At 34.8% G+C, this 14,363-nt stretch overlaps 1 protein-coding gene across 1 annotated transcript in view; it reads left to right on the top strand.

The window, feature by feature from the left end:
• Positions 1 to 10,864, top strand: part of LOC114240118 (very long chain fatty acid elongase AAEL008004) — a 47,404-nt gene extending 36,540 nt beyond the window's left edge. The window contains exons 5-7 of the mRNA XM_089737162.1: positions 3,252 to 3,414; positions 4,267 to 4,403; positions 6,825 to 10,864. Of these exons, the coding sequence (XP_089593288.1) occupies positions 3,252 to 3,414; positions 4,267 to 4,403; positions 6,825 to 7,040 (516 nt within the window). The 3' untranslated portion in view covers positions 7,041 to 10,864. The remainder of the gene's footprint in view (positions 1 to 3,251; positions 3,415 to 4,266; positions 4,404 to 6,824) is intronic.
• The last annotated feature ends 3,499 nt before the right edge of the window (positions 10,865 to 14,363 follow it).

The raw sequence follows: 14,363 nt of genomic DNA on the forward strand, positions 1-14,363 counted from the left end.
TAATATTATTAGATATATATTTATATCGTTGTATATTTTGTCGGATAATTTCCGATTACCGACCGATATTGATAATTTAGGTAAGGTTTTGTATAAATTATTCAAAACGTGTTTTATGTGGTTACGGAATTTATTGTATCTTAATGTATTTTGAAGACAAGCGAACGAAATCCAGAGGCCGCCTGAGTTCAAGTTCGCGGAGCCCATTGATATAATCATAACGTGAATGTATTGCATAACGACCCTTTACTGGTGGTAGGACGTATTGTGAGTCCTCATAGGTAGCTACCACCACCCTGCTGTAATGCGTTTCGGTTTGAAGGATGTAATGGGGCAGCCGTTGTACGGTACAAACTGAGACCTTAAAACTCATGTCTAGAGGTGGGTGGCGGCATTTACGTTGTAGATGTGTATGGGCTCCGGTAACAACTTAACATCAGGTGGGCCGTGAGCTCGTCAACATAGATAAGCAATATAAAAAAATGGAAAAAAACGATTCAAGAAAACAATTCAATTGTCAAAAAAACATCAAGTGCCTCTTTTGTCTTAGTTGTATTAATTGGCTCAAGAAATGGGTTATTGCTATATATTGGAGGCCTTGTGAAAATTTTCACATATTTCCTAGCGTTGAGCCTAGTTGTAGAATAAATTAACGATTTTGACATTCTTGTTTTGTCGAAAAGTAGTTATGTCGCTGTTAAAACCGGACTATGAATTTATTTAAGAAAAAGTTTAAAGGTGAAGATGATGACTGGCAGTTACATACTCAGATAACTGCCATTTATCCAACGTAAAGGACATGGGCCATTTTCGGTCCAGCTACTCGTGCTCTCAAGGACATTAATGAAATATCTATAGAAAAAAACATTTCATTTTTACATACTTATTATAAAATTGAAGGGTATTTTAATGGTGGGATAATTAAAATCATAAATAAAAAGAAATTAGCATGACTAAGCTACATTGATAATATTGAAGGAGTTGCCATAGGTAAAATATATTTAATTTTATATTTCAAACAATTCACATTATATCTTCTTAAAAAAATCGTTATATTGCCAAAAACTAGCAAAATATACTAACATATTTAACGAATAGATTTTAAAATTAATATGAAATATTTTATCTAAACAAAAATCTATTTTTATATTTTTAAATCCGTAGAATAAATCATTACATGGAGGAATGTTTATTGATCTTAAGCAAAAAAAAAAAAACTACGCTTGTTCTAATGTTTGTTGACGTTTTACATTTGATTATTAAATGTTTTGTTGCGATATACCTGCTTATTATATTTTGTTGTAATATAAAGTATAGTAATATAAATAATATTTATGCTGATGATGATGTTAAAGTGTCAGTGTATTGACAGCAAAATCATATGATATAACCTAAAATTCTTATCTTATTTTTTAAATATCTCTGTATACCCATGAACAATATTGATTTTTATTTGTTTATTATAAAAGGGATATATATAGTATGTTATTTAAACTTAATTTCATTACTGTCCTTGAACTTCGTTTAGTGGGCCGCGCAATGTATGAAGAGTGGTCCATATCCTTTATATCTAAATGTACGTACGTAATGTGACGATGTTTGTCCGGGATGAACTTCAAAACCAACTAAATCTCACTTTTAGAATTGAAGTGAAGACAAGAAAATTCTCGTTTTTTTAGAAAACGCCAAAAATATAATTGAACAATTGTAATTTTTTTAGTTTTTGATTTTAATACTTTGAGGTATGCCCTAAATGATGGAAAGAGTACGTTTCTCTTTTCTGGACTATAAGAGACGGCTTAATTTTATAAACTTATAGAATACATGTTTATAAGTCATTCGAAATATAAAACCAATTTTCTAAAATTCTTAGTTATGCCACTTCAATTCTAAAGGTTCATTAAATGCTTTATTAAGTGCTTTATTTCAACAGCATTTTTTTTTATTGCTTAGATGAGTGGACGAGCTGACAGGCCACTTCGTGTTAAGTGGTTACTGGAGTCCATAGACATCCACAACGTAGATGCGCCACCCACCTTGAGATATAAGTCCTAAGGTCTCAAGTATAGTTAGCATTTAGCATTAAGTGCTTTATTTCAACTTTGGAGATAGCTTATTTTTATATCAACCTATAAACACAATTTATTTTATTGCAAATTATAATATTATGCTTAATAAGCTATCTATGAGCTCTACATACAAGTTTCGATACATCGATAACTTTAGGCATACAATACAGCGCCATCTAACAAATACTTGCCCAATCCGTACTTCCGAGTATCTAATAGATGGCGCTGTATTCCAATCCGGACTTTCAAGTATATAATAGATGGCACTGAATTTTAAATTTAAACGTTTCATTAATGATATAATTTATATGTATATTAAAATAAAGAGCAACGTATGTCCTTTATCTGTTCCTGAACTGTTCTTTGGATTGTGAGGAAACTTGGAACCACGTGTGTAGATTTAGAACAGGGTTCTGTTATAGTACCATTAACAAACAACAGATGGCGCGTGAGAAATTTCAAAATTCGATGCTTCCATACAATTAGCCTGTAGCCACAATCACAGCGAAATGTGATCAGTTTTATAATAAACTAGCGACCCGCCCTCGCTTCGCTTCGGAAACTGTAATTAATTATAATTGATTTCTCCACTATTTAATGGATATTATTATACATATAAGCCTTCCTCTTCAATCACTCTATTAAAAAAACCGCATCAAAATCCATTGCGTAGTTTTAACGATTTAAGCATACATATGGACAGACAAAAATAGGGACCGAGAAAGCGACTTTGTTTTATACTATGTAGTGACTAGCCGTACTTGCCCACTTCGCTGGGCATTTAAAATTAACATTATTATTTATTGTCATTATTAATAGGGAGTCCAACACTCATATAAATATTAGCCTATCCATTAAGTACATGTATTTTCTACATGGATACCAAGTTTCAAGTCAATCGGATGCATGTTTCAGTAGTTATAACAGAACATCCGTAAAAACACTGTAGATTATATAGTATATATTAGTGTAGATATTTATAAAGTTGGATTAAAATTTACGTCAATTTCATTCGCCAAATGATTGGTTATTAAAATATTACTTCGTATTTCATTACGACACCCATTTCTTAAATTGTAGTCAATAGTATTTGTATATTATAAAGTTATAATATAAAGTATGACAAGTGCTATTCGATAATTATTTTACTAATAATCAGTAACTGATGGTTTGCCTATACAGATGGCCGCAGCAGTCTGGTGGTATTTCGCGGCAAAAATAAGCGAACTCCTCGATACGGTGTTCTTCGTTCTTCGAAAGAAAAACAGGCAGATTTCCTTTCTACATTTATACCACCATTTCATGATGCCCATTTGCGCTTGGATCGGTGCAAAATTCTTGCCAGGTACAAAAATTTTATCAACAACTAAAACGCATTTATGTCTATTATTTTTTTTAAAGGGATTTTATGACCTGGTAACTGAGACCTTTAAGTCACGGCTTATTTTAATGTATATTCATATTTTTATGAAAAATGATATTATGGAGTGAAATGAAATGAAGATGATTAATTTGAGACATTAATCAACTGGGATGAAATTAAATGAGATGATATGAGATGAAATATAATCTCAGTAAAATGATGGTCATTTACTAAGATTTTTTCAGTGGACTTTTTGGAGGATCCCGAGAAGTTACGTCCAGCAGCTATTAAACAGTTAATAAACCACAATTATTACACATTTGAAACCGAAGAAACACTAAATAGACAAAATAAAACAAATCACACAACTTCACTCCTCGCGTTCCCGCCAAAAAGTCCCCATTTATGTCTATTTTCTGATACATTGCTAGAGAGAGAAAAGGTTTTTCCTGTGTCATATCTATCTATGAATTAACTTCCCTATTAGTAATTTTAGGTACTCAATATTAAATTAAATGCTGTTCCAATTTAAAATCTCCCTATATCATCAATTTATCAAGTATCAATTGATAATTCATTCTGATAGATTTGCTTTGAACGACCAATTGAGAACGTTTATAATGAATGAGCTTTAAAAGTTACTTTTACAACAAAATGCGGATAAAATTATTAAAATCGACACGTAACAATTTACGTACTAATTCACAGCGTAATTACGTAAAAAATTAAGATAAACAAACAGAGTTTCCAAGGACAAAACGACTTTTTATGTGTATACGTTCAATGAAAACATGAGCAATTCTGTTTTTAAATTTGTTATGTTTGAAATTTCAGGTGGACATGGCACCCTACTCGGGGTTATCAACTCTTTCATCCACATCATCATGTACACTTACTACCTCATCTCTGGTCTCGGTCCACAATACCAGAAGTTCTTATGGTGGAAGAAGCATCTTACAACATTGCAATTGGTAATGCGTTGGTTTCATTTTCAGATATAACAGCGAGCCAACTAACAAAAAGGGAATTGGCGAAATTCTGGCCACAAAATACACTGCTTTTTTGTGTTAGTTAATTGGCCTACCAACTTAACCACGAAACTGTTCAAAAGATATATACAATAGAAAAAATCATATTGAGTTCATGAATTATGAAAATAACGAAATCAACAGTAAAACTATTTAGTAACTAGGCCGCCGCCTACATTTTTAGTTTTACACACATTCAAGACAATATTAACAGCCCACTGAGTTTCTCGCCGGATCTTCTCAGTGGGTCGCGATTCCGATCCGGTGGTAGATTCTGCGAAGCACTATTATCGCTAGGGCTAGTATTAGAAAATTATCTCAGGTTGAGCATGTCAGCTCACGTGCACGCGCGGGCAAAAAAACAATATTAATCTTGCTTTTTTTTACTTTTTAATTTTGTTTCTATCAATAAGTTCGATTGCTACGGCATGTAACCAAGTAACAATTTGATCTAACTTACAGTTATAAAAAAAACGGCCTTTTTAACTTCGACCCTTTAGTCACAATAAGGTTCGATAGCAGCTCAAGCGACCTACATGGGATGATACACCCATATCCTCTGTTTAACAGTACGACTAGGGTTGCCACCCTTTTTTGCAGATAAAGTACATTAGCTATTATGGGTAGGAAAGTATATAGTATTAAAATAAAGTAATATTTATTTATTATTATTATGTTTAAATTCATATTTCTTGATAAAATTAAACACGAAATTGTGCAATTAATGACAGTGACATTGTTGTCGTTTGTTGTTACCACGGAATAGATAAATAAGGTTGGAATGGTAATGTAGGCGGGGCAAGCGTGCCACAGTTATGATTGTACAAACATAACTCGACCGATTCTTTCATTCACCGCGTTTAGTGCGCTTCGGACTACTTTGGCGAACAGATCTCCGCTTTATAGTGCCGTGTTGTGCAATTATAACTTGTAAAACAAAAAATCAGACCTCAAGTATAGAGCGAGGAGGTATATCTTTCGATCGGTAAGTCGAAATTACCATTTAATTACAATATTATTTGTCTAAAACATAAAAATATACTGACCATTATGAAATTCCAAACATTAACAATATTATTGCAGCAAGTTATAAATAGCATACATTGCGCGATGTGTACTCGCCCAATGAACGCAATGACCAAGTCAGCTTCCAATGTACTACATGCATTGCGTTCTCTACACTTCAATCTTTGAAATTTCGGCCTTTGCCCTGATTGGCCGTGGTGCAGTTTGTCGATAGTGAGGTGACCATGTGGTGAAATAAAATCATCGACAGAATTCTCGACTATATTTACATTTGACATGGATAGTTTTTGCATTATTTTATATTTAATTAATGATACCTAGTATATTCTTAGTGAGACGTATTTTGAGTAAAATAAATATGTATTATTATTATTGAATTATTATCATCGAATTAATGTGAAGGTATAATATAAAGGGACATGTAGACCTCTCATTTACGGGTATTTACTATATTGTCTAAGACGTATTAAAATCTAAGTAAAATGCTATTTGACTTATGCAGTAAATTAAAAAAATTAGGTTTCCTAAAGAACCTAACGCCAGGGAACAATGGATTGACGTGACAGGTAGAGAAAACTGGAGACAAAGACGAGTACTATTTGCTCTAAACATTTTACTGAAAATGATTTTACCATAAAAAAATCAGAATACACTTAGTTTTGAAAAATTCATTCGCAATTAATAGCAAGCGCCAACTGCTTAACAAATACGTTTTATTCCAGGGACAGTGACTATTTGTAATTAATAAAAGTAAAATAGTTTTCTTTTTCAATATTTATTTCATGTTTAATTTTCTCCATTCATTCATCAGATAATTTATCGATAAAGAATATCGATTTTATCAAGCACTAGCGTGTATGAACATTTTTATTGCCTTTTTGCGTGTGTGAGTGTGTTTTACGGGTGTTTTGTGCTAGTTTGCGAACGAATATCTGTCCTGAGATTTATGTGTGGGTGTTTTTGTTGTGTGCGAAATACTTGTAATCACAGTATGTGTATGTGTAGAAATTAAAATAGTGGGGATTAAGCAGCGACACTGGTTCTGATACAAAATTAGAGCAAAGGCCTTTCCAACCTTATTTATCTATTCCGTGGTTGTTACTGTGGCGTTGGCGAGCTGCGACATCGATTGAGCGATCGATGTATTTCGCCTAACGAAAAAACACATATGACTAAAACATTTCAAATAAAGCATTTTCGGGTACTTCCTTTTCCACATAAAGTATAGAGTACAATTACCTGAAATAACGTACAATACTTTATTATAAAGTACTGGTGGCAACCCTAAGTACGACTGACTGCAGCCATTGAATGTTAATTGATTTTTAAACATTACAGATCCAGTTCTGCATAATCTTCTATCACAACTTCACCGTGATGTTCAGAGACTGCAACTATCCCAAGTTCATCAACTTCCTTCTCTCTTTGAACGCTGCACTCTTCTTGTACATGTTCGGAAACTTCTACTACAGAAATTACATCAAGCCTAAGCTGCAAATCAACAAAACGCAACCTACCGAAATTTCTGCCAACGGAAAAGCGAAAGAGTGCTAGTTAAAAGACTTTGTGGGCTTATCTTACAATCGCTATTAAGAAAAAAACTACTATAAGCATGTTTATTCTCAATCCAAATATTTTTACGTTAAATCATTTTCGCTCAATAATTTAAATTCGGCTACTATCTAATTCATTTTAGGTAATATATTTTCTTTTTTGTTTTACTATTGAAACTTTGAAACGATTGACGGTATATTCCTAATTATTATTTCTATAGCAACAACGGTCAACAAAAGCTAAAGAAAAAACTTAGTTGACAAACAAAAAAGAAAATGGTACTGAATGTTATTTGTCTTCCAATTTATATCCGAATGTTATGTAGTTAACAAAAAAATTCGTGACTGTTTTTTTACGAATACTATATATAGAAAATGATAAATACTCTAAATAGATATATCGTTAGTACTCAAAATATAGTTTAAATACTTAAAATAGTTCATCACATATACTTAGCTAAAATTTAGCAGATGCCTAATTAATAGTCATAATGTGTGCCACTCAATATCAAGCCTTTTGATTTCCAGCACAGTTTTAGAGCATATATTTTTGCTATAAAGATAATAAAATATCAATAATGGCGTTCATAATATAAAATCATAATATGAAGTTCATACGAGTGGTAAAAGGTAATTTGGCTTAAGCGATATTTCCCTTAATACGTGACATTTTTCATTGTAATTAAAGGTGCGTTTTATTTGGCATTAGCATCAACAGTTCGATGTTCTTAATTGAACTTCAATTAAGTTTTCTCCATTAAAATATCTGAAGATTTTTTTTTGCTATGATATTTTTTTCAAATTTTAAACTTTATGTAGCTTTGTGTAAAGTTGCAAAAATGTCACTTATACCAAATATTATTCTTTCACCCCTCGATATTACTTTGATAGTTTTCAAATTACTTGGTTAGTCTAGAATAAGTTTGAAAGTACAAACTTAGGCATGTGATATGTGTCAAGTTCCTATTGACACGGAGTTAATGGTCATATTTAATTATTTCCTCCAAATTTGTGAATCAAGCCTTTAGTTTAGTATTGGTAATGGAATGCAAAGAATCAGCATTTCCATACAAAATAATAGTTATTCCAATTGTTTTTTTTGAACACTGTAAATCTTTCATGACTATTGCTAGTTAACATTCTAATGCGCAACCGGGTTTTCTCAATTTTCATTTCATTGACTGTGAAAGCCATTATGTATCACAGCATTTTCTATATTTTCCGGCCTAATATTTTTTTGCTAATTTGTCCTTATGTTATTTCTAGTTGAACGTCGCCTCTGATAACGAGTGACAGAAATCAGTTCCAATGACTTAAATAACGTCCTACTACCAGTAATTACGCAAATTATAATTTTGCTGATGTCATTTTTATTACACGATGTTATTCTTTCACCGTGGAAGTAAATCGTTGACATTTGTTAAATACGTATTTCATTAGAAAAATTGGTACCCGCCTGCGTGATTAGAACCCCGTTGCATAAGTAGATACGAATGCACCGGACGTCTTATCCTTTAGGCCAAGACGACTTCAAAACTTTCTCTTGTTTAATCACGCTAGCTTCCCAATATATATTTTATTTATTGCATAATTATATGGATGGACGAGCTCACGGCCCACCTGGTGTTAATTGGTTATCGGAGTCCAGAGAAATCTACAACGTAAATGTCGCCACCCACCTTGAGATATGAGTTCTAAGGTCCCAGTATATCTACAACGGGTGCCCCATCCTTCAAACCGAAACGCATTAATGCTTCAGGGCAGAAATAGGTAGGTTGGTGGTACCTACCCGTGCGGACTCACAAGAGGTCCTACCACCACTAAAATATACAATATATAAATAGCTTAGTCAATTTCAAAAGTAATTATTTCCTTCATGTATTGGTGGTCAAGTGTAATAGCCAAGGATATTAGCATCATAGTAGGATAAAAATAACATATTCTGGAGTCCCAGGGTCGCATAACTGATTCTTCTGTTAATAGCCGCCCAGACTATTATCATTAAGATTATGCGACCTGAAAATGTTGAATCTGCGACCTCTACAATGAGAATCGCGCGTGATACCGATTAGGTTTTCTTTTGCCTACACATGTGCAAGTCTAGACGGACTACCCTGGCTTCACCATGGCTGGTGGGTGAACTCACGGGGCTCAGCCTGTATGGATTTGCTATCTTCCTTAGCTAAAACAGTCCTTGGTTGAATTTTCTACCATCCACTGAGGATCCACTGAGGATATTTGGTGAGGAACAAAGTCGGTTGTAACTGTGGGTTAAGTTCCACGTTGAACTCTTCGTCCGATTTGACGAGTTCAACGAGAACGGTGACTGGTGCTTGAAATGCCTCATCATCATCAGCCTGCGGCAGTCCACTGCTGGACATAGGCCTAGGACATAGGCTACGCATCCAGTTACTGCCAGCTGCCTTGCGCAGGTCGTCGCTCCATCTAGCAGGAGGGCGTCCTACACTACGTTTGCCGGTTCGCGGTTGAAATGCCTAAAAGTACCGTAGTTACCTAGTCTCGAAAAAGCGTTCTGACGCTGTTTTCGGGTATTTATAAATCGGTTCTAAATCTAAGTGGTTGTGAAAGGTCTACACATCATGGCGCTTCGACGGCTATCCTGTAAAAACGGAATTCTATTACTTGTAGAGTGTAAATGTGAGTGCGGGCTGCGTGAGCAAACACTACACTTGCGTAAGTCATTACCGCACGTATGAAAGTTTTGTAGAGTTTCACATTATTGCGAATGGACTATTTACTATAGAGTCTACCGAATATTAACGCGGCTTGGTTGCGTACTAACTTAATGTGGGGACCGAATGTCATCCTTCTGTCCAAGGTAAAACCTAGGAAGTACCAAGGCGTTACCTTGGCCAGCCCATACCTTCGAGGCCTGGTATGGTATGGGCTGGCCAAAGATTTGGATGACGGAAATTGAGTTATGACGGAGATTGAGCCTAACTCGTGATGAGATCCTAGACCCCTTCTAGGATCTCATCACGAGTTAGGCGAGGTAGGGAAGGAGTACGATTCCAACAATCATTCTTTAGCGCATACTTACAAAACGGAAGACGAATCAACTACCAAAATTTCAAATTTGTAACCCCAATGGCTTTGCGTTGAAAATAAATTACTTATTCCAGACAAATACTTATTTGCGTACAGATAAAAGTAAAAGATTATGTATGCTATACAATATCTCTCACGTTTGCCACGTCATAATTCTATTTCTTTGCAATTCATTAGTAATTATTGTACTTTCTAGTTTAATCTAAATAAGTATTTCGTTATTTTACTAATTCATAATGTAGATACGATTTACCTTGTCATTGTGCAATAAATAGTTTATTCGGGTTAAGGATATTCTGTAAGGAGTATACTTTATTTACTCTGTATTTTCCGAGTTCAAAACGGTAGGAACAAGATTTATTTATTGAAACGTTTCAGTAAATCTTAATGTGTACCTACTTAACCACACCTAAATTCGAATAGTAAAATGCTTGACAACCTAAGCATGTTTGGAGAGATATACGACAAAGGGAAGATCTTCCACCGAGCGGGTGATATTTGCTCGGTAGACCGACGGTCCGAATGTTGTTGTTCGGAACTTGTATATATGCAAGCTTATCTTGAAAATGTCATAAGCGAGATTCAGGCATCTGTCAATTATCTTGCGTTGTATGATGGCTACCCGCCACACATGTCTAAATTTTTTATAGTCTATCGTTTATTTTTTAATTTAGTGTGTACTTTTTTGAAATCGTATAAGACTTGTTTTATTTGTTAGAGAAAATAAAGAATCGGGATTTTTCTAATGTTTACAAATTATTTTCATTTAAGCCCATTTAAAAGTCAGATTGTTTCCCGTCATTCAATACGTTGTCGTATTCCAAAAAAATAATAATATCAGAGCGCTCTCCAAGAAAATACGATGCCAAATCAGAAGGCTCTACGGAAATTCGTTACGCTCCTTGTGGCCAGAATTATTATTATGGACATCCTGAACTACATTTAATACCATGTCTAAGCTGTCTCGTTTATGCTATTTTTCAATGTTTTTTTGATACTTTAGTGAAGGTTACAGGCGTATCATTATTGAATGAAACGATGATTGCGCGAGTACTTTGAGCAATAAGTTAGGATAGGTAGTAATAAGCCTGTATTAGGGATAGGCACCGTGAATCATCAGTTTGAGTTACTAATTAATTCAAAGTAAGTTCTCCCTTCAGTGAAATGGTTTGAATTTTAAAGGTTTTCTTAGGTCTTTGGCATTTAGAAATGCTAACTTGTTCATGTATGTAACATGTATGTAACAAGGATGTATGTTTGTGTATGTAAAAATTCATCTATTATCTCTTAATAGGGTAAATGTATAAATTTGAATATAATAACAATTTTATCTAAGGATAAATCAATTGGTAAAAAAACTGTATAACGCATCTAGTACTGATGGTGACTTACTTGTCAAATAAAAAGAAAATCATTACGGTTTATGATGTCATTGGATAATGGGGAGTGGTCACCGATGAGTGTCGTCATCAAAAGTGGTGAGTGGTCAGCTGCAATGTCTGAGACTCAACTGCGCTGCTGCTCCAGGCTCAAGAATCTTTTGAAATCTGGTGTAGGTTTGAGATCGTAGTGGAGCTTATTCTGGAGTTATATGGTATATGCGTGAAGCAATGGCTTGGCTCTGCCCCTGGCATTGCTGAAGTCCATGAGCGACGGTAACCACTCACCATCCGGTGGGCCGTATGCTCGTCTGCCTACAAGGGGAATAAAAAATAAAAATATATGGAAAAAACATCTTTGGAAACAAAGTGTGGTTGATTGTAGTGTTTCCAAGTGGTATGGATGTACTCTACTCCAGCGGCGAGAGGCATGATGGTAAAATGGAGATAATGGGATCATCTCAAATAACTCTTTAGAGAACTCCCAATGGAACATAATAATATGGTAAAGAACACAATGAGACCCGAAGAGATCCAGAAGCTCCAAACGACCTTTGAGAATGGGATTAACGACATTCCGAACGGCCCTCTGAATGGAATGTGATAGAAGTAGCAGATATTTGGGAGCACCGTCCATAAAATGGATGTAGTACTAAACGAAATTCCGAATTGTGCTGTGTGAAGCGTTATTATTTACCCAGGCGTGAATCTAGTGGAGATTAGAAAAAAAGATGTGTGGTGTCGTGGGACGCCGGATAGGAACGAAGTTCCTTATTATAAAAATATTAATTTTAAGTTCTATTCTAGGTATAAAGACAATAAAACTGGAGGTTTCGCAACAACCCACGGTCATTCAGTAACGTGCGAACTTATTGTCGTAAACTTCATTCACGGTTGTTTGCATAAGCCGATACCACATCCCTAGAATTATCGAGAATATTCCACACATCTTTAGTATTGTGTTTAAGCTATCCGACAATAGATGGCGTTGTACTTCTCGAGAATTCTAGATACTTAGTACTAGATCAGTGATTCTCAACATTTTTTTTTTGTTGTGGCACATATTTAACGATCCCCAAATTTGGAGGCCCACAAAAAAAAAAAAACTATTTACTACAACACACTGCATAAATAGTTTATCAAAAAATTTTAATATACGAAATAAGCTAAAATATACTATAATTTTTTTTTTGTGGATTTATATATATATTCATGTTTAAAATATTTTTCTTTTCAAATGATATAATTTAATAATATTAACATTATTATATATTCGCAAAATTTGGCGACACACTTTTGAAATTTGGCGGCACACAAAAGTGCCGCGGAACTGTGGTTGAGAATCACTGTACTAGATCCTTCAATATTCGTTCGACTATTCGGCAATAGATGGCGTTACTCTTACCGGCGTAACAATATGAAAATTTGATCATCGCCGACCCGTATTCGGGGCCAAAATTCTGTGAGCACGAAAATAAACAAAAGTAACCCTGTAACGCGAAGCTGCCGTTGCCCTAAACATGGCTTCTTGGATTCCCCGATTTCACTCTCGGTGCTTTTAGTCATCTCAAGCACCGGTCACCGTACTTCGAGGAGCGAACTAACCCATAGACACAGCCCACTGAGTTTCTCGTTGGATCTTCTCAGTGGGTCGCGTTTCCGATCCGGTGGTAGATTTTGCGAAGCACTGCTCTTGCTAGGACTAGTGTTAGCGAGATCTCTCAGGTTGAGCCCGTACGCTCAGATACTCTTCCGGGCGTACCTGGAAGCCTCTTAGGTTATCAAAGAATAGGTAGGGGAAAAAAACCGTAGCCCTCAATGAGATGTTAGTTTGTTAGTGATTGTAAAACGTATTTCTATTATTCGTACTTTCAAAGTATTTTCACGAATAACATTTAAATACCTATTATGCAATATTCGATTATTTCGCCATTACTTGACGTTTTTTGTGCGCATCCTACTATTGTTACGTACATAGTTAATTTTTTTATTTCACTTTACATAATAATAAAAAAAATTAAATTCATTACGTATTTACGCATTGTTTTCTCGCATATCAACGAAGGTGACCTCAAAGTATTTGACTGTTGAAGGAAAAAAACAGTGAAAGCATAAAAAAAGGTTTTTTTTTATGGACCTTTTGAACGGGATCCAACCTCCTACGAGGTCCCCGTGCCAGGGTGGCACGCGGGGTATGTAAGACTGAACCATCCGCAGGTGTTGACAGCGGACCGCGGGCCCAAGGTTGGTATTTAGGACCCCCAATAACACACAAAAAACAGATTAATTTTTCTTCCTTATAGGATTATACATATTTGAATGTATACTTGTCGACAAAAAATATTCACTCGCTTCGAAATTTTATTTTTGAATATGATGGGCATAGAGCCTGGTGATAGATTATATAAACTAAATGCCTCTCTGGACTTGGAGATATGAGGTTAAATTATCTATGGTACGTGCGCCCAACCATAGGCTGCTGGGCGGATACCTGTTGTTACCTATACATAGTGAAGGAAAATGGGTAGAAAACAAAAAAAGCATTTTTGAAGGCTTCGTGCGAAATAGGCAATTATGCTGTTTCTTAATAAATTGAATCGTTTCGTAGAAGGTTTATTGGGTCAAGCGAATGAGGCGTTTAAAAACCCCATTAGCAAATATTCTCTGCATCATTAGCTTTTCATCATCGGAATCACGACCTTCGATTAACCGCATACGATTTAAATTACTCATGTCTACAATGAGATGAATATCACTTTAAAATTGTATTGACATTATATTTTTATTGACTCTGTGGTGTAGTAGTTAGCGCAAAGAAGTAATTTTGCATCAGACAGCATCTCGGTAAATTCACAGAAAAAAAACGAATATTTTAT

Source organism: Bombyx mandarina, chromosome 22, assembly GCF_030267445.1.
Source record: "Bombyx mandarina strain Sakado chromosome 22, ASM3026744v2".
NCBI lineage: Eukaryota > Metazoa > Arthropoda > Insecta > Lepidoptera > Bombycidae > Bombyx > Bombyx mandarina.